The sequence below is a fragment of the Larimichthys crocea genome, chromosome XII (assembly GCF_000972845.2).
Source record: "Larimichthys crocea isolate SSNF chromosome XII, L_crocea_2.0, whole genome shotgun sequence".
Taxonomy (NCBI): Eukaryota; Metazoa; Chordata; class Actinopteri; family Sciaenidae; genus Larimichthys; species Larimichthys crocea.
The window spans coordinates 23,046,900-23,073,370 of NC_040022.1; the positions used below are offsets into that span (position 1 = coordinate 23,046,900).

Consider the following 26,471-nt stretch of genomic DNA (forward strand, 5'->3'; position numbering starts at 1 on the left):
TTCAATATTGATGCCAACTCCTCACCTGCACCTGCTTGGCAGTGAATATCATGGTTGCTTTTAAAAATGTGAAATAATAATGTAACTTTTACTAAACAAAAGCAAGTATGATGAGTTTATAGTGAAGTTTCGAGACTCACTACAGTTTGCTTTGAAAACGATCTGCAGTGCTGTGTACATGATTTTCAGTAAAGGGGAGATAAATCATGTGAAAACACTGATATGCAACTGTCGCTCTCTAGTGGCCGGTCTGTTTACTGCAAGTGTTAATCACAGGTTTCTGTTAATATCTTTAAATGAAACTCATCACCTCTCTTCACATCTAGGCTATATTACTGATATGCAGGTTAAAAGGCAGCTGCTACATTAAACATTGCAGTGTAAAGACATGAGATTCAACCGAGAAGAAGATTGGAGAGAGCGAGGGCACTTTTATTAAAGTCCAGCTGTGTGTGTGTGCACAGGTGTTTTAAAACCGAGTGTAAATGCCACCTCCTTGCAGCAGTCTTCTATCTTGTTTTTTAATTTTTCCCTTTCTCTCCACTCCGTGCAACGCTGACCTTTCCTCCGAGGCTAGCGTCTTCACACAACTGTGCAGTTGCCGTGGAAACTGCTGGGCTGAGCTGCAGAGATGCAACCAGATGTGACAGATAGAGGATTTATTCTGTTTGTTTTTATTTCTCGTCATGCCTCTGATAGATTGTATTGTTAAATGATGAGATAGATCTAGAGTGATGACTCATCGGTGCACATGTGTATTCTGTCACTTTATTTTTTTTCCCCAGCTAACACACACACACACACACAGCAGCAGCATACCTTTGACCACACTAATAAGTGAGTTTCTTCTTTCTTCTAGGCCTGCCAGTTAAATATCCACTATCTCAAGGTAGCTCTTCTGCCTGCTCCGTCTCTATTTCTCTGCCAGCTTGCATTCACTCACTTTACTGACTGACTGTGTTATAGGATTGTTTGTGGATCTCTGCCGGGCTTCCACAAACTAATCTGATTTACTAACAAAGGCTCTCAACGGCATATAGTTGAACCAGCCCAATTTGCTTGCTGTTATGCACACACTAAAATGAACATGCTTTTATCCCTCTAACTCCTCTCACACACACTAACTCCCTCCTTCTTTGTCTCACACACGTAAACATAAAGCTAAAGGGACTACATGTTATTTATAATGTAAAGATTTTGCAGCACCTGCTGCAAAAGGTCAGACCTAGAAAAGTCTGACATTTGCAGCATTTGCATTCGGCTTTACAGCGCACACAGGAAAGCAGCTGGTGTTTCTCCAGCACACACACACACACACACACACAGCAGCAGCAGCATATAAAACGTGAATAAAAGTGCTGCTTCAACATATACCTACATTCAACACCAAACACCAGACAGCTATGTTGTTAGTAAATGTGTTCCTCACCACTATCAGCGCACTGTCATTGGTCAAGAGAGTCTCACACCTGCTCCTCATTGGCTGACAGTGTGGTCCACAGTCCGCCCTCTACTAGTCTGCCTTTGGTCTGGACTATAGAAGGCTGTTGGGACATGAAGCATGGATGAAAACTCACTTATGCACAGTATCTGTATGAATGGATACACACACACAGGCGGGTTCTTTGGTGTTCTTGGTGTGCATGCCAAATCTTTCCACATGGTGGCAGTGTTATATTTATTACAAGACTGACTGCATTGGATGTGTTTGAATATAACTATGTATGGTCACTTTGACAAAAATATTTCAAACCTTTGTTTGTGTTGAAACAGGTAGACGTGTTTGTTTGTTTTTTAGCTGTTTCATGGAGTGGTTACACAGCACACATTTTGTCACAGCAGGAAACTCACAGGTGTTTTAAGGAGAGCTGCATCCCGCTTCATGCGACTGTCCTTACCAAGAAAATCTGTGTTTTTCCTGCTGTTACAAGTCCATTATTCATGCTATATGCTATATTCTAAAAATGACCACTAGATGTCTCTGAAACCATTGCAAACTGCAGTAAACTGAAACAAACACCACGTTATTCAGACGACAAAACTCGCCTCCATAATAGAAAAAGCAACAGCAATGATGTAATGACATGTGACGTCTAGATTTATTTTAGTGTTGACATGCACCAAAATATCCTCACTCCTAACCTAGACATAAATAAATGTCTTCACGCCTGCACTATAAAACTTGGCTGGACATAAACCAGATCAGATCTGTCCTTGATCAAACCTTCTGAAGCAGAAACTCGAGGAGTGTTTATGTTAGAAGTTCACAACTTTTTTTGGCTTGTGATATTTAACGATTCCATGACTTATGTGGAGTAAAACCAAAGTCATTTTCTGTCAGATTTCAAGTCAAGTCAGGTTTTATTGTCACTTCACCTATATACACAGTGAAACAAGTGTTTCGCAAAGGACAATGGTGCTACATGAAACATTAAATATAGATTAAGATTCAGGTTTATTTATCATATGTATGTGGCTATGCTGTATATGCACAGATATTGGAATTTTGCAGCATTGATTTAAACAAAGTGTAAAAAAGAGTAAATATAGTGCAGACAGGACGACATTAAATTGCACAAAAGTGCTACATAATGTGCTGTACGTTCAGAGAAAACAGCAACAAGTCAAGAAACAACAGACAGACAGAGCGTAGCAGACTTTTAGTCTGATTTTTCCTGTCTGATTTTAGTCATTGGAAGGATTTCAGAGGCGTGAAAAGCTGAAAATATCTAGTATATTAGAAGAAAACAGCCAAAACCATAACCACTGATGACACAGTTATTCATTTTGTTGAGGATATGTTAAAGATCATGCCTTACTAGTTAGTTAATGTAACTTTTAAGCCACTTAAAATCCCTCTTTGATGGTTTTCTTCTAGGTGAAAAGAATGAACTGTACCATCATACAGAGGCAGCACTTTCCTCTGTAGCTACAACACACCGAGTTAATGTTTACATTAGTCTGCTCTTAACTGACCAACCAACCAACCAGGTGTACATGTAGAGCCGTTTAACGTAAGTCAGATATGTGACAATTATTATGTAGACTATGTTACCACATTGAGTCAAGAGAAGAGAAACGGTTGGCCTGGCAACAGCCTCTCTGTGCCCCACCGGCCGCCTGTTTTTTCTGCTCTATCTGACAGAAACAGACAACCGCTGGAGCCATGATGGGAGCTGGCAGGGTCTTAATTGCCCTTTTTGTTCAAACACGCTTGGCAGACCAGTCATTATAACAACAGGGAACCTTGCAACACTGGCACCCCCCTGCTGACTGCCCACCTCATGATTTCCCAAAATGCACCAGAAGAGAGATCCTGCTGAATATCTGTGAGGGCGTCTGGCATGTCAGTGGGAAAAAATAGATCCCTGCGATCTATGTACAAAGAAATGGAGAAAGAATAAAGAAAGCTTGACTTGTTTCTGACACATGCAGCTAACCAGACGATGGCAAACGTAACAACTGTAACAATAATGTGGCCACGCTTGCAAAAACAGTGAAAAAATCTCCAATGGGGCTGAAAAAAGTTTTCTTTGCGCTACTTATGAACAAGTTCTTTTATTTTCAACTCATGTAGAGATATTTTATTACGTTTTATGCTGCAGAATAACACACACACTCTTACTGTGATTTGTAGCTGGCGGGCATACGTCCAGTTCGTTGCCTACTGTACAACCAGTGATTAAGTCCTGCTTCTGTGGCAGTCTGTGATCTACAGGGAGAGAAAGCCAGATGTGAATATCTCACTCCAGACCAGCTGTTAGACACAAGCATGACGACTGTCTTCTCCTCGAGTCAAACCATACATAGTGCTACTTATTCTTTTATTGTTGAAGCAGAGGTGTGCAAACAGCTCTGTTTATTATAATAATTATTATTTGTGTAAGATGTTCACAGCAGTAAACAATTTATAATCTTGAAATATGTTTTTAATGCCGCAGAAAGCCAAGCTGGGCCATGGTAAGAAAGTGATCACGCCATCAGACCACCGGCGGTTCAGCCTGCCTTCAGGTAACATGGACCGGGTCCGACTGAGCGACTTCAACTTCCTGGCTCTTCTTGGGAAGGGCAGCTTTGGCAAGGTGAGAGCCGAAAAACAAAGGTCATTAATTATTAATATTATTATTGTTGATCTCCTCCTATATTCTTAAAATTATTATTATAATGCTTCAAATATCTGCATTTGTTTTTGTCTCTTTTTGTTTCATCACAACCTCTGACCTGCAGGTAATGCTGGCTGAGATGAAGTCAACAGAGGAGCTGTACGCCATCAAGATCCTGAAGAAAGACGTCGTGATCCAGGATGATGATGTTGAATGTACGATGGTGGAGAAGAGGGTCTTGGCCCAGAGAGACAAGCCACCATTCCTCACACAGCTCCACTCCTGCTTCCAGACTGTGGTGTGTAGTCAGAGTTATTTTTAATGCATACTTCCTGCTGCTCAGAAACAAAAATCTTTATTTAACGGGGTGCCATTTTGCTCCCTCATCACTCTTTCATCAGGCATTTTGCTCCAGTGTGTGTGTGTGTGTGTGTTTGCCATCATATCTACCATCACATCTGTATTTGCCTTACATTTATTTGCAGTCTGCAGAGAAAATACGATACTGAGCTTAAACCACCCCTGAATATGAAGTCTCCGGTATGACGTCAGCTCTGTGCGTAGACAGAGTGACTCAAGGAGTCTTTAATAAAGCTACATTTACTGATCAAAGACTTATTATACAGGAACCCAGCCACTATGCTGGAAGAATAGATCATGTCAGGCATTTTAATATCTCTGGAGGAGGAGCATGTGTTACAGACAAATGGCTGTAGACTATGTTACGTAAGATGTTTGAATATAATATACATTATATGTGTCTGCACATCGTGTACTTTTCTTTGTGGAGCACCTATTTAGAGCTGCTCTTTGGGCAATAACATCCCTTTTTATTCCATTATTCTAGGATCGGCTCTATTTTGTGATGGAGTACATCAACGGGGGAGACCTTATGTATCATATCCAACGCATGGGCAAATTCAAGGAGCCGCAGGCAGTGTAAGGACGCTCTGCAGTTCATTCACATGTTTTAACAATGACAAAGATATTCACCAGCGGCTCAAGTTAGCAGTTTAGCCCCTCTACTATGCAGGCTTGAGTCATGATGAATCAAAAAAATTTGTAATTACGAGAGCCCAGATTATATTTTAAAAATGTTTTAGTTACTTTATAGTTACATTGTGAAGGATTACTCAGTTAAATTACACAGGATGTAATGTTACTGATCACCCCAATATTTGTTCATATTTATTCTCTAGTGCAGTGGATTCTTGTGTATTTCTTTCCTGCATTCATTATAATCACTTCCCTGACAAATTTCTTTTGTAACCATTTTAATGACTTTTAATGTTGCAGGTTTTATGCTGCAGAGATTGCTGTTGGTTTGTTTTTCTTGCACCGAAAGGGAATCATCTACAGGTGGGTGAGTCAGAGAGAAAGCAGTTTTAATGTAATGAAGCACATTCAAATGAATTTATTGTTACGTGAAAAAAACAAAACACACGTACTGCACTTTTATGAAAGGCTTGGAAAAGTATGCAGGTCCAGAGAGACAGAATGAATGAAAGAAACAGATTTAAAATGTAGATTTAACCTCGCTGCTCTGTCTGTATTTAAACTGCAGAGCGTGAACACCCTCATGAAGGAGGCGAGCATTAAATCCATACTAATCATCCTGATGCAAAAAGAGAGCAATAATAGAAAGGACAGAAAGAAATAACAGAGAGTAGAGGTCACCCTGTTCCTCTTCAGTACTTCAGCTGAGGATCCATTCTTCATATCCCACCAGCCTTGTGTTCGGCATCTTGACACTACTTTGTGACAGATATAGCTGCCAGAAGTGGTGGATGAGGGGATGAACATGAAGAATTGAGACATCAAACACAAGCAGAGATGCACACTGAATTGCAAAAAGCCTCAAAGGAGGCAGGATTGGAGGGGGAATTATCACAGGACTTGTAGTTTGCCACGTATGAGGTGTGCTGCAGATGGATAAAACGCTCAGAGAGGTGGCAGCAGTGTAACTTTAACTGTAGAGGCTGACAGCAACACACAAGTAACAAAGTGATCACAAATCCAGACAAAGACGAACGCGTGTCCTCTCTCTGCTGCAGGGATCTGAAGCTGGACAACGTGATGCTGGACTCCGAGGGTCACATCAAGATCGCAGACTTTGGCATGTGTAAAGAGAACATGTATGAAGGCATGAGCACACGCACCTTCTGTGGCACCCCGGACTACATCGCCCCAGAGGTGAGAATGAGATGTCCAGATTACAGTAAAGGATGGCACAACAACAACTAAGTGATCACTCTGTATCCTACTGTTGGACTTTCTTGTCCGATATAATTTGAATTGTAGCAAATTGACAGAGTTGTAAACCCTGCCCCTGAGCAGATAGTGTCCAATCATTGCTTAGAAAACGTAACTAGGAGTAACCAATGACATCACCCTGAAAATGTTGCCATGATGGATGTGCTGCTTCTTTCACCTCCTGGCTAATCTAAATACTGGGAAAGACGTGGATCATTAATGGACCTGAGGCGAGCTCAATGATGCCTGGGTGCTCGAATAAGCCATCTGTAACAGCACTTACCTTTCAATCAAAGCAGCCTGTACTGTAAAGTTATACATTTTAACATGGGGACTTATGGAAATGGACTTATTCTGTATCTAGCCTCAAATGGCTGCTGGAGCTTCACTTCCCAGCCAATGGAGGTTGCCACTTGGGCATGACACATCTGTCACACATCCACATGTTGATGTGAAAGTTTCTAGCCTTTCCAAAATCAAAGAAATACAGCAACAAAAGTGTAGAAATAGTTTCTAAGCTGCAATCGTTAGTGAGAAAAATAGAAAATTTGTGGGTTTTTATGTTACGTTAAGCTCCAACTGTGTCATATTTCCCCTCTAATAACATTAAAAAGCAGCAAAATAGGATTCCTTTTGTCTTTCTCTGTTTGATAACTATTGTTTCAAAAATTACTTGTTACGTGCTATGTGAATGCCAGTATTTTGGGTTTATTAAACAGAAAGAGTCATGAGTAACTTAGACTGCCTGGTAGACAACAAGAGACCAACGATTCACCACAGGGTGTTACAACACCACTTAGTCAGCAACCATTTTCACCACAACAACAAGGCAACAAGGAATCTGTGTCTGTCATATCCTCACAGACTTGTCAAAATTGGTGTTTGCTCTGTGTTATGTTATCAAGGGACGCTCTCAAGTTCTTCAGACCGACACCATTTCCAGTTATGTCCCCTGTCTTTTCAGAATAACTGTTTAATAAATGAATGTATCTAAAGTGAGTAGCTGCAGTCAGGATAATGGATTACATACACACTGAATTATACATTTTAAAAAGTCTGCTATAACTCAAATAACTGATTGTGGTACCACAACTAACCAGTGTAACCTGTAACAGCAACTATGTGAGCTTATAACAGCCTCGTAACTAATAAATAACACATTCAGCAAACATTCATTCAAGTTTTACTCAAATCAAACTATGCCCAAACCTTCCTGACTTTCATAGGTATCTTGGTACAATTATATCTGTCCGATGAGGAAATATCATCTACCATACGACAAACCATGTCTCATCTGCTGTGTTTCCAACTGTGCTGATTTACTGGGAGCGCTTGGCACTGAGTTCACTCTGCAATTTGCCGACTTTGCACTTAATAAATTTAAATTTGAGCTGCTCAGCAATCTGTTTGCAGTTGACATGGAAAGAGCGCCTGTAAACCTCCAAATGGAGCTCATAGACCTCCGGTGTAATGACACACTCAAGGCAAAATAAGACTGTGGAAGCTGCAGAGATTTCATCCCTCAACTTGCGCCTACGTGCCGCTCAAATGCTCTGCGTGGTTGGAAGCACATACCTGTGTGAGCAGCTTTTCTCTGTGATGACCTTCACTCCATCTTAAGGGTTTCCACAGCACACAACTATAGTTTATAATGTTTAATAAATGAGTTTAACACCCCTGCTGTGCGGTATGAAGGAGTGACAAATTAAAGGAAGAATCTCAGGGTCAGAAACTCCCGGCAAACAAAGAAAAGTAAAAAAAAGTTATTTACACAGAGCAGAGATGATTCACTTGGAGTAATTAGATGCTTGGTAATACTGTATAGGTATTGCTATGTGTGTCTAACCACTCCTGTCTGTCTGCACTGACTCATAAAGGATCATGTGTCACAGGTGGGAGGTGAGGGAAGCCCTTACTCACAATAACGTATATATAGAAACATCTTGATTTCATAAGAATTTCTTTCCACTGGATATAAATAGCTTTATAAAGACTTTGCCTTTCTCCTCTTTGCCTAACTAACTTTAATTTACAGCATTATAGCACAAAATCTGTGCCGCGTTGTCAGTATTTTGGTTTTACATTGCGAGAAATCACCTTTGACCGGCCGCCAACACATCCCAGCATTTTCTGATCAAGTCTTTCAGCAGAGCGATGTAAACACAAGCATCTCGCGCGTGGGTGTAGACAAGAAAGCCGAGCAACAAATTATAACTTTGTGAACTGTATAAATTGCTGCATCTCTGTTAAAGGCGAGTGCAGCTGTGATTTAGCTCTTTGCTTGTGCGTCTCCATGATTATTATTGTGTGTGTGTAGATTGTGTGTGGGAGGGAGGTGTAGGACGGCAAATTGGATGGGAGGAGAAGGCGCCTTTGTTAAGGCAGCTCAAAATAGCTGACTGTATTTAATGCTGGTTGATTTGGTTAGAGTCTAGATGCTACTTTTCACCATGTATCGGATATCTTTACTACATGGTTCTCTGTGGTTGTATGTCACAACTGTATTGACAGAATAGAGACAGGTTTGATTAATTCATCGTTTTAATCTTTTCTTTTTCTCTCTTTCAGATCATAGCATACCAGCCTTATGGAAAATCAGTGGACTGGTGGGCTTATGGAGTTCTTCTGTATGAAATGCTGGCAGGACAGGTAATATGTTGTTTTACTGCTCCAGTTTTCATCTATGGTCTTAAAGGTCCATTGTGTAAGACTTAGTTTTGAAGTATTTATTGGCAGCAATGGAATACAATATTTTTTAGTAGGTTTTCATTAGCGTGTAATCGCCTGAAAATAAGAATAGCTGTTTTTGTTGTCCTTAAAATGAGCCCTTAATATCTACACTGTGTGCGGGTCCACTTCCACGGAGTCCACCATGTTGAACCACCATTTTTCTACAGTAGCCCAGAACAGACAAACCAAACGAGATATGACCTTTCTGCTTTTTATGTCAATTTGGCAGCCGGTGTTTTTACTACATGCTTGGAAGGAGAGGTTAAAGCGTGGGAGAGTATTTGTTTGGTTGCAATCTGCAACTTAACCACTAGGTGCCACTAAATCCTACACACTGGACCTTTAAAAAGTGAAAAAAAACATTTATATATTTTACTATCAAAGATGTATTTTTATGAATCATTTACTCAATCAAGACTGCATGATCAGCTTCAGTAATTATAAACTAGACCCCAGACTATAAATAAATTGGACATAGTCTCTATCCATAGATTTCTGTTGTGAACACCAAAGTGTGGTGGCTCTGGCCTCTGATGGCTCTCACGGGTTAATGAACCACAGTATGAAGTTATCTTGAGAAAAAGTAGATTTTAACCCTCTGATTGATTGGACAACACATGGTTAAGGTTTCCGGTTTCTAAGCAGAAGATTCAGCAGAAGATATTTCTTTGACTGATAATGGATCACAACACACGTATCACCCATGAAGTACAAGATAGCTGTTATCCCACTGCTCAGCTCACCTTACTGACTTCATCACCTCAGCATCTTGTCACAGAAACACCCTCAGGCTGTATGTAAGGTGTCATCACACCCATCTTTTACATGAACTCTGTGACACTGAGTTTGTCTCCATTTTCAGCCACCGTTCGATGGAGAGGACGAAGATGAGCTTTTCCAGTCCATCATGGAACACAACGTGTCCTACCCCAAGTCCATGTCGAAAGAAGCCGTGTCCATCTGCAAGGGAGTGAGTACTGTTTTTAATAATACTCATCATCATATTTATTTTTGTCTAAGTTAAATATTGTTGTCTGGTGAGCTATTGAAAAGCATTGCCATCATACGCTCTGTTGATTGATTGAATGATTAATCAGAAGAATAATTGATAGATTCATCAATAAAGATTACAGCCAAATAAATGTCAAACAAAAAAATAAATGAAACCTTTTAGAAAAGGTCATATATGTCAGATTTTTCCCAACATTAGTAGCGACAGCATCCAGTTTGCTTCAAATCTTTGTAGTTTTATGGCTAACATGACACAGACGATGGTTTCACATTTTATCACAGTAACAAATGATTTTACGCTTCAGCAAAGTCAAAACTCTTCCTTCCTCTTCCACTCAGCACCTGTTCATCTCATACCTCTGCATCATGTTTGCGTCACGCTGTCATGATTAGGATTATTTACCAACAAGGAAATGAGTTTTCAGAGTCGATTTACACACCACAGAAGATTCAATTAAGATTCAGGTGCACCGTCCGACCAAGTCTTTTAATAACATATCCAGCCTTCATTTATTATGATATTAAACGTAGCGGTGTGCCGCCACAAAAAAACTCATTCATCATCTCAGAGCGGCTGACAGATGAGATAATCCCGATCCCTCTTATTGTTTGCTTCACGTCTCATTTGCAAAAATGAATTATTGTTTGAAATTGAAGGTGGCTGCTGAATCAGAAACAGGGGGGCAGTGAAAAGGCGTCGTAATTTCCTGCGACTATTTTAGAGCTGGATGAGTGAAAACGGTGTGAGTGTCTAGTCTGGCTCTGCATAATGTTGTTGACATGAAACAAAGATAAAAATGTGGATCGTTGAAGCTATTGTTTTTACCTTTTCTTTCCCCTTAAGCAGTTCACCGCCTCTGTCCTTTAATCCCTCCTCTTCTGTTTGTCACCAGCTGATGACCAAACACCCATCAAAGCGTCTCGGCTGTGGCCCAGAGGGGGAGAGGGACATCAGGGAGCAGGCCTTCTTCAGACGCATCGACTGGGAGCGCCTGGCAAACAGAGAGATCCAGCCGCCATTTAAACCCAAAGTGGTGAGTGATGCTGTGAGTGTGTGTTGTGAATGTGTACTTGCAGGTGTTTATACTGTATGTGTACAGCTGTGCTTTCAAATTAAAATGACAGCATCCATTTGACCACCCTCTGTCATGATATATGGGATATTACAGTGATATATAGCAGGTTATTGTACACTTTGAGGAAAACCAGTTGAGAAACTTTTTATAGATAAAATATTTGTTTTTAGATTGATGCAGTAATCATCTGATCTTCTGATATTGCAATACGGTATCCGGTTAATTAATTTGCAACAACAAAAGCAAGTTTTATGAAGGTAGACTAATTTATATCATGTTACAGTGCCGACATTGTGTCCACTGCTGCGTATAGCATTGTTACACTAATGTTGCTTAACTCTTTTTGTCTTATTGTGCGTCATTTTGCAAACTTGAAACCGAATATTTCAACCCAAACGTTGCACAGATTTTAAATTTTACCACATTCCTATGCTCAGCGAGCTTCACTGGCTGCCTGTAGTTAACTGTCATTAGTAGTACTTATTGCTGCACTAACATGTCCTTGTCGCACTGTACGTTGATTGTTTTCCTTTTTTGTAAGTCACTGCAATCAGTACAAGTGTCAGTTAAATGACTAAATATGCTCATGTGTACATTCATTAAGTTTTTGGTCACTGTAGTCATTCTTATGAAAAGATGACACAGTTTTAAGATATGAGATCAGGGACAAAATCCCCAGCCCTGTTTCTGTGTAAAAGTTTCTTTTGGTGTTTTTAAGTTGGACAAATCAAGCATGTAACTTTCAAAGGTTTCAGTCTTTAAATGATCTTTGCGTTTCCTCAGACAATAACAAAGAGAACAAGTTTTATACTAAAAACACCGTAACTATTGCAGACCTGATCCATCTAACTCAAACTGTTAAAGCCTCATATTACCTGAAACCATCAAAAACACTTTACGAAAGATCTCATCAGGGCCAGTGTAGCAAGAAGGAATGATTACAGCAACCAAAAATGTCAATGTACACATGAGCATGTGCAAGATAAGAAACTGTCCAAAAAGTTGATAAAAGAAAAATAAATTAGCATCAATTTATGCAAATTTTCTGAGGAAGAAGACGATCTAAAGAGCATGAATTAGATCTGGCCATGTATACCATAGGTCTTTTGTCTTTTGTTTTGAATGTGAGCCGTATAACAGTGACTAAGACAACAACAGTTTGTTTACGTCAGTTTTTAGCACAACGTCTTTACCAATGCAGCCAAGAGGTCGATATGTCATACAGTATATGTATATGTCTAAAACAGGAGGATATTTCCAGACACAAACTAATAACCATAAAAGATCCAGTGGCTTTTATTTAGTTTTCTTCCTGCCATGTGTGCTAAAAACAGCAAATCACTTGAAAATCGGTGTCATTCCTGAATGAATCACTGCCGAAGAATTGAAATACTTCCTCCGAGAGTCTGTGTATGCGTGAATAGATGCATATTGTATGTCTGCGTTCCCATTCATCCTCATCCAATGTAATGGTTTATATGCACCCAGCTGAGCTTGAGGCTGGATCTCAGCTGCAGCCACCAGCCCAGCTACCACTGACACATGCCACCAACACCCACCCACACCCCTTCCCAACACCTAAACCTCCTCTTGTCACCACAAAACACTTCTTTTCTGTTTGTGGACCCCTGCATCCTCCATCCCCTCGCTGCCCACATCGCCCGAAGCAACACAAGCGCTGCCACCGAGGATTAAAAATAGCTCCCTGAGAGCAGAGTTCCCTTTACTTCCACACAAGGGCCACAGTAAATGCAGTGTTACACAGCGGATGTATCAGTCTCCACTCACGGAGAGGGAGCTAAAAGTGGATACATCCATTTACGGGGGCTTTGTGAGGCGTATCACAGTTGTGAGCTCATACACGGCGTCATTAATTGGTCTGAAGGGATCGGCAAACAAAAGATCCATCTGAGGCTTTATGGCTCAGCTTCTGTAATATTACACCGCAGCTGAAAAAAACCCGACATGCTGATATGTCTCCTGAGAAAATGTGTCGCAAACAGCGGGTGCTGAAATCCTCTGTAAACTCCAGATTTGTTTTTGTTGTGGATTACTCATTCGGAGGAAATTTATCTTGCTTCATTGTGAATCTATGCTGATACTGCGCACAGTAATATCCATATATATATATTCAGCTGCTGGAGACACATGACAGCCCCGAGCAGAGCTGCACACACACATGCTGATGACCTCCACTGTGGATGCGTAGGGTTAGATCCTAATCTAATTACAACTTCTGCCTGGCTACGCATCGGGCTTCGACATTTCCTTGCACCACCTTCCCTCTGGGACTGTAGGGAAGCTTCCTAATAAAAGACTCACAAGGGAAAAGCCTTTTAATCATCACCACCATCCTGTTCCTGTTAACCAAACCAAAGATCAAACTAATGATTGATCCTTCCCACATCTGACATGTTTTCCTTTTTATCTTTCAGTGTGGCAAAGGAGCAGAAAACTTCGACAAGTTTTTCACGCGTACACAGCCTGTGCTGACCCCGCCCGATCAGCTGGTCATCGCCAACATCGACCAGAGCGAGTTCGCAGGCTTTTCCTACATGAACCCTCAGTTCATCCATCCATCCCTGCACAGCGTCGTATGAGGAGAGAGCAGAAAAAACACACACACACACACACACAAAAAAAGAAAGCATGGACTGTCGCTCAACTACAGGATCCTTCCAAAACTCCCACAAACGTCCCGCTGTCAAAAGACTCATGTCATCCTCTACAGTATTCTGTCTCCTAGTTATCAATATCTGTGTACAGAAATGACTGGGGAGAGTGGAGCCAAGTGTTAAAACGATGTTTGTGGGCGAGGAGAAAGTACATGGCACTGATATTTTTTGCATAATTTGCCCAGACATCTCATGATTTGACTTTATTCTGAATCTGATCTGTGTTTTTTTTTTCCTCCAAACCTGCAGCCGTTTTTTTTTCTCTCGTGTATGAATGTGTCTATCAGTTAATAACTCTTTAGCTATTAAAGATGCAAGATCCTTCTCATCCTCACTCATGTCGCCCAGTCTCACTACGCAACGAGCTGCAATGCACGACAAGAACGGAACATATTTTTCTGCTCTTTCTCGGCTTTATCTACTTCTGAACCGCTACGCGTGTATTTTATATTTATATATTTAAAATAAAAAAGACCAAAAAAAAAAAAAAAGAGGTAGTATACTGTTACATGAGTGCCAAAGTAGAAGTGGAAAAAAACCTACATTTCTATCTTTAAAAGTCCTTGTAATGTTTCCCCCCCTCTGGCTTTCCAAACACTGTCAACGCACTAAAACCCCTGAACAGGGAGCGTTTCTATCTGTTGTTTTGTAAGACGTGGAGCTACACTTATCTAACTCAACATAGACAAACAGAAGCACATTATGCTTTTCAAGTTACAAGCTGTCTAGGCCTTGTTTGGTGCAGTGTGGTGGGTGAATCCAGGATGAGTTCAAGTATATAGGGTCAGAAAACTGTGGATCAAAAGTTAAAGTATAAAGATGTTATTTCCATATGCACAAAGCAGATCTCTGTTGCATGCTTATTTTCTGACTCTGTATGAGCAGTAGACTCTAGGATGCAGTACACGTCTGGTATCATTGTAAAGTTTAGTATTATGATATAAACTATGTTAATATATAATTGTTGTATGTTTTGAAGAGTCTTATTCTGAAGAAAAGTTTATAACTGTTACGTAAAAAAAAAAAAAAGTTTTGTCCCTGTTTTATGTTCTAGTTTAACTTTTATGTCCAGAGAGATGTCTAAACCTTTTTTTTTTCTTGTAAATATGTTTCAAAAAGAGAAGTTACTTGCAGATTTTATACTATGAACTGAATGTGCTTTTACTACCGTAGACGGTTTGAACATTTCTATGTTTAGAGTACCCCTAAGAAGAGTATATACAGTATATATATACAGTATATATATAACGTTTGGCTGAATCTTTGGTAGCTTTGGTATCAGCAAACCTTGTTATATGTATTTCCACTATTTATCCATTGTTTTCTACTACTCAGTGTCATGGAGAATATGCAGCACCTACTCCCTCTTGCCTTGGTCGTCTCAGGGCTGACTCCTTCTGTAATTCTAAAGCTGAGTAACGGTGTGAGGATATCGGAGCCCTTTTCTTTTCTTGCGTATATCGTGTGCATGCGTGAGGCGAGGCCTGGTTTAAGCATGAGAAAGACCCCCCCCTGCATGATACAGAGACATGTCCTCTCCCCTCCCTCCATCCTTCTCCTCCCTCTCTTGGCGTGGAGCATGGAGACAAACCCGTCGAGCATCGTGCGCTTCTTACTGCTCATCGTCTGCTCCCACTCTCTGTCATGTAGCCCAACCTGTTTGACTAAAAAGCTGAATTATAAACAGACAAAATGTGTGTAAAACGCTTCTGTTGGCTTTTTGTTCACTGGTGCCAAACTCAGTTTTATTTCTGTCTGTCCAGCTGTTTTTTGTTTTGTTTTTTTCTTTAGAGGCACACAAGGTTTCATCAAACTGCCAAATCTAGGAAGGCTACAGCTCTTCACACCTGAATTAGTTACTTAACATGTAGACTGATGTTGCAGCCGTCACATCTGGACCAAAATGAGATTTTTAAGGTTAAGAGAAGAAAAGTGAATGTTTACATGTCTCACATTGAGAATTGAAAAAAAAAAGAAAAAAAAAAAAGCAACCTTTGGACCCGTGACAGAGATAATCAAATGTCAGGCCAGTCAGGGTACAGTACCACTACAAGCTAGAGTTAGAGCCACAGGGATGTTTGTATGTGTTTCCTTTCACTGCCCCTGCTTTTGTTAACCTGATTCTTCTTGTTCCTCTGTTCATTGTGGTATGATGAATACTGTGTATAAATAAAAGTATGAAAAATATTTACCTGCTCTGTTTTATTTTTCACATGTGAGTTGTTGTTGTTTAATGTGTGATAAACCACATGAATTTAAAGGTCCAGTGTCAGATTTAGGAGGCTTTAACAGGATACAGCAGAAATGGAATAAAAATATGCATAACTATGTTTACATTAGTGCATAAAAAATGAAAATCAATAAAAATCTAAAATCTGTTACCTCAGAATGAGTCTTTTACATCTATAGATGCTCTTTTATGATGTTTTACATCCACCATAGTTTCTCTTTAATGCTAAGAAGGGTAAAGTAAAGCGAGTAAACAAAATCCTACACACCGGACTGCGTGATAATTATTTGGATAGAAAGAAGGTTCAGAAAAAAGGAGAGGGTGTATTATTATCAGTTTTCTTTTGGTTGAAAGGAAGCTAGTTAGACTTTTCTGAGATAATCCTGATGTGAGATTATGTGACTCAACAATCAGGCAATATTATACATGCGTTACAATGTCATCTGAGAGTGAGGTGAGGGGGATGTAATCAGCAGCTACACCACTAGATGCCACTATGTCCTATCAAGGGGAGGGTCTCTCTCTCTCTCTCTCTCTCTCTCTCTCTCTCTCTCTCTCTCTGTTTGCATTCAGCAGCTGAAACCAGCTCGTGCAGCAGGACCACGCTGTCTGACGCACTGCTGCGTGTCTTGGTCGCTCTGAGCTTCACTTCACAGTTTCCTGAAGGAATTTGTGATCAAATCGACGGAGAAAAAACAAAAATATCTGCAGGAGGGTCTAAGCCCACAACTTTAAACGCAGCGCGTGAGAGAGATTACTACAAACAGTATGTAACGGAGTCATTGTTTGAAATTCAGTGTTTGCATGTTGTATGTTGTAACTCATGCACGGATAAAGTCTGATGTTTGTTGTGAGTTAATACATGCTACTCCTATATAATCACGTTTATTTAAATTATAGTATTTCATTGGCTTTATAGGATACTGCCACAAGACATGACACGCATGGATGCGCTCTAAGTCCCTACATGAGTCTGATGGTGATTCAGGGTTGACATGAAACTGTTATCAGTGTCAGTCACAAATAACTGTGCAGCTTCATCATTTGCAAGAAGATCATGTTTTGACTGGTGTTGGAGAGCAGTGAGAGAGTATTGATATGTCATGTGTTTGATAAGTGTTTCTATTCTCTTGTATTCATCTGTTTACTTTATTTAATTTAAAGCCTCAGTATGTTGACATGCAGATGGCATCTGATGTGGATGTGACTACAGTCCTGTGGTAGTTCAAAGTGTGTTTGTACAGTTAATCATTATGATTATTTTAAAGAGAGATGGGCATAATATTTTAACATTTCCATGATCATAAGGAAACCATAAAAATGCTTTTAATTCTCCCATCTGGCCTTTTCTCGACTGGGGACAATTATGAAGCATATTTTAGATGAAATTCTTGGGGATACATCTTTGTTTGCATTTAAATATAGATGGGCATTCTGCACGGTGGCCTAGAGGTTTAAGAGTCTGACCATGTAGCTGAATATGACAACTGATTGTGAGTAAGAGACGTGACCTTGCTGGTGGACAAGTAGATTTCTGGAGCAGCTTGTTCAAAAGCCAACAAAGAATGACTTTTAAGTGCATATATTTTTAGGATGAACAACTTATAGAACTACAATTTGAATTCATTTTCATGCCATTCAAATGAGGCTTTTCCCTGACGGTGTGTCCTCTAGCTGACTGTCCATAAATCATTCACATGTGTCCTGAATGGGACTTAAATCATCACCCTGTCACTGTGGATGATGTCTCTCTCTATCTATGTGATCAGTTTGCCAAATTCCCACTCTGACTTATGATACATGATTTTTATCAACGTCCCACCTTTTTTTCCAGGGCTGTTTCTGTAAAATGTCAAATAACGTGATAATTTGTATTCACAGTAGTCGGCTGTAACGCGTTTAATGTCCCTCAGTCTGGAGGATCAAACTGGTTTATTATTGACTTTATTATTATTCTTTTTATGGCAGGTTTGAAAGTGTTAGCGGCATCATGGACTGAATTATGATTTATTGTGACTATAAAACTTTAATGTTGGAAGGGGAAGAACTGCAAGGGTCGGCTCTCGAGTCAAAAACCTGAACTGAGAATGAGACGTGAAAATCATTTTGTGACTGACAGGATTGATTGAGATTAGATCTACCTGCACAACAACCAGACTAAGATGCTATTGATTCCTGCAGTTGCTCTGGCTGACCTGACATTTCATAAGCTGCCCATCGTGACGAGTACATTTGACTTCTTAAATCTCTCCAGCTTTGTCGAAGACTGTCAAATATCACGTGGACAGAAGAAAGAGATGAAGCTCACAGACAGCCCTTCTCTGTCTATCATCCTTTTCCCTTTTTCTCAGATGAGCTCATAAAGCATCTGGCCAGACAAACACACTTGCGAGGCCCAGTGGGATGATCGTGTAAAACAATCTGACGTTGTTGGGGTTTTGTTTACACGATGAATCTGCAGAGTTTCTCATGCAGAGTTTAATGAATACTCATTAAAGGTTTAATTAGACAGCTCAGAGGCGACCAAGGTAATCAACTCTTAAGTAAAATCCAGATGAATGAAGCAGAGAAATGATGTCTCTGCTTCCAGGTGAGCCACCAAACAGTGTCCCAGTGATGGTTTCCGAAAGACACAAAAAGTCCATATCATTAACGGTATAAAGAATGGACAGTGCATGTGTGACGTCACCCACAGGTTAGTGAAGAGCCGTTGTGAAGCTCAGAGTGTGGTCGCTGTGGTAGCTGCTATGTGGGATGTACTGCATCTTCCGCCTCCCAGCTAAACTAAGAATCGGCAAAGACGTGGATCATTGGTGGACCGGAGGCGGACTGAATGACATCTGGGTGCTCAAACAAACCACCTGTAACAGCTCCTACCTGTCATTCAAAGTGGCAAAGCATAACTTTAAGCCTTAATATACATTGAATAGAAATTCAGCCCCTGTACAGTTGTCATGTATGGGGAAATTAGCTATGGAGATCAAGGCTGTACCAGGTTGTAAACATGTTTATTTCTGCTGTGAAGTTGAAGTGAAACACCTCTTAATGTTACCTTTTTTTGTATGAGTTAAACAAATACGATATAACAAAAAAGAGAGAGTGGTATCAATCTTCTCATCCAACTCTCACAAAGAAAACAGATACCTGTCTTTCCTAAAATGTTAAGCTATTTCTTTAGAACTCATAGTTCAGGACACCCGATGTACAGGGGCTCAGTCACAGCTGCCTGGGTTTGGTTCATCTCCCTCTCTTCATGTCACTCTTCAGCTGTTTCTATGAAATAAAGGCTCAAAAGTCCCGAAGAAATCACACAAAAAAAAAGAAACAAAGCTGTTTTATAATGCAACTTTTCATCACAGTCTTGGTCTGTCAGTCAAGACAAACAGGACGGAGACAGTTTCACGTCACATGTGATTTGTTTCCCGTTCATTCAGACGGAAGCAGCAGCCAGTCTCACATCTGACACCAGTGTTTGTGATTGACATGTCAAGACAATGTTGGCATTATAACATTATACTTTGATGAGATATGAAATAGCAGTTATTAATCAGTATGAAGTTATATTACTTATATTTCTTTATCTGTATTTATTATTTATGTCTTGTGTATTTGATTGAGAACAGTTTGAGTCTTCATATTCATCTTCCTTCTCCTCCTCTTCCTCCTCCAGCTTGCTTCTTGGACTTCTTATTTTTAACCACCGACTGCTGGAGGCTCCCCCGACTGTCACCATGAGCGCGTGCGGTAGGAAGGCGCTGACATTGCTGAGCAGCGTTTTTGCAATCAGCGGCCTGGGGCTGCTGGGAGTGGCAGTCAGCACCGACTACTGGTTGTACCTGGAGGAGGGCGTCATTATGCCTCTGAATCAAAGCACCGACATCAAGACCTCGCTGCACTCCGGCCTCTGGAGAGTCTGCTTCTTGGCCGGTTAGTAACGAGTGTGATGTGCTTCTGAAATATGACGTAAAATAGCATCTAAATGTGGCCGCAGCAGTCACACTAACATATCGTCATCAGCTTTGACACATGACGACATTCACAATTACTTCAAGTGAGTGTGGATTACAAGAGGCAGGTGTGAGAGAAAGAGCGACAAATAGATAGAAAAGGAGATTGTGTTTCTATCGCACACTATAAAACAAGATACATTCAGTGTACAATGAGTCCTGCAGCATGATTATATGCAGACACACACACACACACACACATTTGCACCTACACGTCTCCAGAGACAGATGTCACCTCATCGTGCCACAGAATTAGCTGGCGGATTATTCCAGCTGGTGTCTGTATATGACAGTGTGTGCGATGCTGAAGTGATAATGATGAGGATGTGATGTAACTCACACTTATGAAAGAAAAAAAAAAGTTGATGACAAATGTAAGGAGAACAGTGTCTGAGGGGAGGGACATCCATCCTGAATATGTATTTGAAATACAGGAAACCAAGTTCACATCAAGAATGTGTTTAAAAAATAGAAAGAAAACATACTTTATTTGCTAAATAATGTCAGCATATGCCTATATATTCCACATGATTCATGTTGTCTGTTTTGACTAACATACAGACGTAATCCAGAGTAAATCATAGCCCAGATTTGTTGATGGAAAATGTAATTTTACACAGGTTATGTTGCTTCCTTGAGACTCAAGGAAGTTACTGACCCCACACAGTTGTTTGTGTTAAACAAATAAGATATAAGAAATGTTCGTGGCTGTGTAAAGCAAACACCGATGTGCCAAAAACTGCAGTTCCTTGAATGGTTGACTACAGAAGAAGTCGATCTCCATAAGCTCCCATGTTAAAATGTTCAACTTCACAGCAGAAACAAACAGCCTGGTGCAAAAAGTTTTGGTCTCTAAATCAAATTTCCCCGTTCATGACAGCTGTACTGAGCCTGAATTTTTTAACTCACCCGTTCAAATTATATTGAAGATAAAAGTTATGCATGATTAATAGCATGGTTGCTTTGACTGACAGGTGGGTGCCATTACAGATCACCCAGGTGTCACTCAGCCCATCTCAGGTCCACTGATGACCCATGTCTTTGTACATTTTCTAATATCTCACTCCTTACACGTCCTCAGTGTGTTTCCACCTCTTAGCATCACCTGACCTCCACACCAACCTGCACACCTGCTCCCAATTCCCTCATCAGCTCCGCCGTATATATACCTGCCCTTTAGCCATTGTTACTCGCCAGATCATCTATTGTGCCATCTCAGCTGAAGAGTTTTTGCTCCTGTCTGTCCTGTAACAATCCCTTGCCTCCTTCCTCTTTTTCCTCACGTCTCCTCGTCTGTCTTGTCTTTACCTTGTCTCTAAACTGTGTGTCAACGGTTTTTATCTCTCTCTCTCTTCAGGTGAGGAGTCCGGTCGTTGCTTTACCATCACGTACATCATGCCCATGAACGTCCAGTTGACGTCAGAGTCCACAGTAAATGTGCTCAGTGAGTAACAGCAGCTACAGCCTTAATAACTCAAGGTGGCTCCTTGAGGTTGTTCACATAAACAGAAACTTGTTTTCTAATATGGTTGTGCTCAGAAATCATCTGTACGTAGTCAGACAGATGAGTCTGAGTCATCCAAACCCTCATGTTGATGCTCTGCTCCTCTCCAGAATACTTATTACCTTTTCATAAACAATTCACCTCACAAGTCCCTCAGTGTATCTCAGTGTTGAAGCATCACTGGAGGATAAATCCGTTCTGGTGCGTCAGTGTAATAAGTTGTGATGTTGTACTCATTTCACGAACAAATATGGCAAAGGAGCAGATGTCGATTAAATGTTTTCATTTCATCCCTATTTTAAGATTGTTTCCCCTTCTTCCAATGGACTGTTTCACTTTGAGATTAAATTTCGTACTCTGTCTGTATCTTTCTGCAAACATAATAATTATTACTTTGTCATATGTTCTGGGGTTAAACAGCAGCTCTCCTCCTCTCCTCAGAGATGATCCGCTCAGCCACTCCGTTCCCTCTCGTCAGCCTCTTCTTCATGTTCATCGGCTTTGTCCTCAACAACATCGGGCACGTTCGACCTCATCGCACCATCCTGGCGTTTGTCTCGGGAATCTTCTTCATCCTCTCCGGTACTTGAATCTTCTTTTTCTCTCTTATCTCTTGTCATGTTTCTATCCACTTCTTTTTAATTTGATATTTATTTCTCCGTCTCTCAGGCCTGGCTCTGGTGGTGGGTCTGGTGTTGTATATCTCCAGTATAAATGATGAAATGCTGAACAGGACTAAGAGCAGTGAGGCCTATTTTACCTATAAGTACGGCTGGTCGTTTGCCTTTGCTGCCATCTCTTTCCTGCTCACTGAGGTGAGGAACTGAACCTAGACGCAAACAACTTGTATGGCTGTTTAGTGCAAAATATATAAATTTGATTTATTTAATGATCTTCAAAACACATTCAAAGGATGACATGTTAAAGTGAGGATACTTTTTTGTGTCATTTTCCAAAGAAGTTAAGACATAAATCTCACCAACTCCCTCAGCAACAGACTGCTACTCCCACCATGTAAGAAGGAGCGCAACCACACCTGTCAGACTCTTTAACACCAGCTTGACTTCATGACTTTTTTTCAATATATTTCTTATATTTATGAATCATTTCTTATCCACGTTGTGTATACAAGCTGCAGTGACAAGTACATTTCCCCAGTGAGGAATCATTAAAGTCTAACTTGTCGTTAAATATAAAAATAAACATTTTCTTAAGTTATAACTAAAATAAAATTAAAAAAAACCTAAGTGCTGTTCCTCAAATGTTTACCACAAATTCACATGTATAAATATGTGAATTTGTGTGTATGTAGGCTATATAGAAATGTATGTACAGGAGTCTATAAATTATAATATAAATTATATAATACTAATAAGTAGAAGAGAGAAGGAGAAGAAATAAGTGTATACGTCTTCCCACTCCTTTTGAACATGTAAGATTTAATTTGTACTTGTTAAGAGAACTTAATAATTCAGTTTGTGTGCGTACAGGTTTGACCTCTTTATATTGTCGTCTTTTGTTTTTACATGTTCAAAATAAAAATTTCAATCAATCAAAACTTAACACTTAAATTAGTGTTAATTAACTTCAGTTTTGGACATGAAGACATTTAGGTACATTTATATAATATAATTCAATTGTCCTGCCATCCTCTTCAGTTTTATTATGTCTATAATGTTTTTTTATAGTTTTTGTTTTGATGCAGTCATTTTAACACCAAGGTCCTATTTCTACACATTTCTGAACACAATGAGCTCTGTAAAGATAAATGTTGGTGGCAGTTGTGTAGTTTAACTGCTTCAGTATACTGTTGTGTATGAAGAATGAGCGCCCTCCAGTGTTTGCAGAGGGGAACTGTACTAATATCCATATTTACAATTCTTTATTAACATGATTATTATAAATAATAACAGGAATATTTGGTGATTTATAATGAAATAAATAATTATCTGGTGTAAAGAGCTATGGCTATTACCCATATATTTAATTCTATTGATTTTATTTCAATGTCTCCCTCTCTACACTGCAGAGTGCAGGCGTCATGTCCGTCTACCTGTTCATGAAGCGCTACACAGCAGAGGAGATCTACCAACCTCGTCACCCAAGTTTCTACCGCCCTCGTCTCAGCAACTGCTCCGACCACTCAGGCCAGTTTCTCCACCCAGAGGCCTGGTCGCGTGGACGAAGTCCCTCCGACATCTCCAGTGAAGCTTCACTTCAGATGAGCGCCAGCTACCCGGCCCTCCTCAAATGCCCCGACTATGATCAGGTCTCGTCTTCGCCCTGCTGAGGCCACGTAATGATGACTAAAAGGTCGTTGATGCCTAGTGAGGATGGTTTCCTTTCAAGAAAAAAAGTCTTAGATATTTACCTGAGTTTGATGTTTTTCAGGGAGAAATGTGCAGCTTCGACTGTGGCCTGAGGACTTATATGAAAACGTGTCCTCCTGAGCTACTTGTGGCTTTTTTTTAGGATCAGAGACTCTTTGGGAATTTGTTGTTGTAGCAGAATCTACGTTTTTACTTGCTGGAGATAAAGTCTGCAGGTTTTAGAAAAAAATAACATGGTTATGATGTCTTAAAGTTGAAATCTTTTCAAGTTTATCTGAAGGAGGATTTAAATGTTCTGTTTTTGTTGTACAAGTAGGACTGACCAAACATGTGAGGAAAGAGTTACCAGAATGAATAGCCATGGATGTGGAGAGGTGCTAATAGAGATGTCTATGACTGATTCTTTTCGTGAATATCTTCCTCATTTTGCAATACACCTTTCTTTAGGACATTTTCGCACTTAACTGTGGCAATAGTGATATATTGTGTCACATTAGAAAGATTGAAACCTTACTCCCAAAGCAAAACCTCACAAAGACTGTCCTGTGAGAGCTAATGAAAATCAAACATATTATGGTCCTTGAAGGAAACGGGGTCAAAAAATCCTATCAAGCCTTCTGAAGAGTCATTGGTTGTTCTTGTTGCTTTGTGTCTTATCTAGAGATGCTTTTTTGTCTCTAACATTTTGACAGTTCCCCCATGATGGTCACTAAGCATGATAAAACAGTTTTTTTTTTCCCTGTGTTATCAAATGAGGATTCTTCAGGTCTTAGGAGAGACCCAGGTACGTGAATATGTTCAGACAGAACCAGCTGAGATCACACAAATATATATATTATATAGATTTTTATATTATATGTACAGCTGTTGGACATTATACAAATTCATGTAAAGATTAAGGTGCATTTGAAGTGCTGTTGGTCTTGATGTAGCTACACTGAGAAGAATTAATCTGTAAAAATAAAGTCTGCCATTAAACCAAACCGCCTTTAGTTTTATTCAGTGATCCTACATTTATCCACTGGGAGGCAGTGTTTGTTTTTTTATTTGTTTTTTAACTTTTTTATTGAATTTATAAAACTTTTTTAACATAAAACACACAACACATGATTGAGAAGCCTGATGTTTGTACTTGATATTACATAGACATTATATACTGTCATTAATGCTCGTCTTCCAATAAGAACACTAACTAAAACATGGTTGATTGCAGTTTTAGTAACAATGAAAGAAGTAAATGAAGATCATCTCTTAGTAGCAGCTGGTACAAAGACATCTCACTAAATCTGGACAGAAAAGTCTTCATAACATGATAATATCCATTCTTACGAAAAGTTATTTTAAGCTGGAAAATCCTGAAATGAATTTAGTCAGATGTAAAAAGTAAAAACAGTAAAACGCTCAGCAACAGGAAAATCACTTTATTTACTTTACATGTTTATTTACATGTTTACATGTTATTATTACATTATTTTGATGTGGTTATTCTTCTACACTGAGGTCTGTAGGGACTTGGAGGTTGAACGGTTCAAGTCCAGCATGGACTAAAGTCGTAAATATTCTGAGAATAAAGAGAATAAAGTCCACCTGGTTCCTTCTGCGGAAAAGATGCATTTTCTTGCATATTCTTTTTGAAGTCCTGATACTTATGACAATGTGATGCTGATGTGCCAAAAATATTAAGTACTGTACAGTCGTGGTCAAAAGTTTACATACACTTGTAAAGAACATAATGTCATGGCTGTCTGTCTTGAGTTTCCAGTTATTCCTACAACTCTCATTTTTCTGTGATAGAGTGATTGGAACAGATACTTCTTTGTCACAAAAAACATTCATGAAGTTTGGTTCTTTTATGACTTTATTATGGGTCAACTGAAAATGTGACCAAATCTGCTGGGTCAAAGATATACACACAGCAACATGAATTAGCAATTTTGGTGACTTTGAAAGTTGTGTCAATGAAATGAGCTTCATAGCATGGCCTCTTAACTTCTTGTAAGTGATTATGAGTGACTACAGCTGTAACTTCTTTGAGGCCATTTAAATAGGGCTCATTGGATACAAACGCCGACAAACCATACAATGGGAAAGTCAAAGGAGCTCAGCACGGATCTGAAAAAGCGAATCATTGACTTGAACAAGTCAGGAAAGTCACTTAGAGCCATTTCAAAGCAGCTGCAGGTCAAAAGAGCAGCAGTGCAATTGTACAATTGTTTGTAAGTATAAAGTGCATCGCACTGTTTTGTCACTGCCACGATCACACAGGCACACCAAACAAGCTCTCAGCAAATAAGCAAGCCAAGTTACCAGACATGTCATCGATTTCATATGTGAGGGTCTACAGCCACTTTCAAATAACTGGTTACCACATTACAACCTCATGCCAAAGTCATCCAGAATCCGTGAAGCTGCTGATCACATTAAGAAGACTTTGGTTGCAACATTGGATAAAGTCAAATTTGTTGCTACCACTACTGATTGTTGGTCAGCTCATCAAAAAGTTACCTTGGAGTCACATGCCATTGGATAGAGGAAGAGTCCCTGGAAAGAAA

At 39.8% G+C, this 26,471-nt stretch overlaps 2 protein-coding genes across 3 annotated transcripts in view; both read left to right on the plus strand.

Annotated features, from left to right (window-relative positions):
* The window catches only part of prkcab (protein kinase C, alpha, b), a 100,349-nt gene extending 84,489 nt beyond the window's left edge, over positions 1-15,860 (plus strand). The window contains exons 9-18 of one of the 2 annotated variants that reach the window (XM_027285045.1): positions 860-889; positions 3,942-4,082; positions 4,228-4,401; positions 4,951-5,042; positions 5,400-5,462; positions 6,158-6,296; positions 8,925-9,005; positions 9,949-10,056; positions 10,991-11,131; positions 13,609-15,860. In XM_027285045.1, coding sequence (XP_027140846.1) covers positions 860-889; positions 3,942-4,082; positions 4,228-4,401; positions 4,951-5,042; positions 5,400-5,462; positions 6,158-6,296; positions 8,925-9,005; positions 9,949-10,056; positions 10,991-11,131; positions 13,609-13,773 — 1,134 coding nt within the window. In that variant the 3' untranslated portion in view covers positions 13,774-15,860. The remainder of the gene's footprint in view (positions 1-859; positions 890-3,941; positions 4,083-4,227; positions 4,402-4,950; positions 5,043-5,399; positions 5,463-6,157; positions 6,297-8,924; positions 9,006-9,948; positions 10,057-10,990; positions 11,132-13,608) is intronic. The other variant, XM_027285046.1, reaches the window with a different exon arrangement.
* Positions 15,861-16,611: 751 nt separating this feature from the next.
* Positions 16,612-24,886, plus strand: cacng5b (calcium channel, voltage-dependent, gamma subunit 5b). Its single transcript, XM_010730668.3, has 6 exons — positions 16,612-16,844; positions 19,749-20,005; positions 21,443-21,529; positions 22,031-22,171; positions 22,259-22,404; positions 23,619-24,886. Exons 2-6 carry the CDS (start codon positions 19,810-19,812, stop codon positions 23,877-23,879), a joined length of 831 nt encoding a protein of 276 aa, XP_010728970.1. The 5' UTR covers positions 16,612-16,844; positions 19,749-19,809; the 3' UTR covers positions 23,880-24,886.
* Positions 24,887-26,471: the final 1,585 nt, after the last annotated feature.

Excerpts from the sequence above, each read along its gene's own strand:
- cacng5b (XM_010730668.3), top strand. The coding sequence starts at position 19,810 with ATGAGCGCGTGCGGTAGGAAGGCGCTGACATTGCTGAGCAGCGTTTTT. Across the intron at positions 21,530-22,030 it reads GTCCACAGTAAATGTGCTCA|AGATGATCCGCTCAGCCACT; the intron begins GTGAGTAACAGC and ends TCCTCTCCTCAG. Across the intron at positions 22,405-23,618 it reads TCTCTTTCCTGCTCACTGAG|AGTGCAGGCGTCATGTCCGT; the intron begins GTGAGGAACTGA and ends TCTACACTGCAG.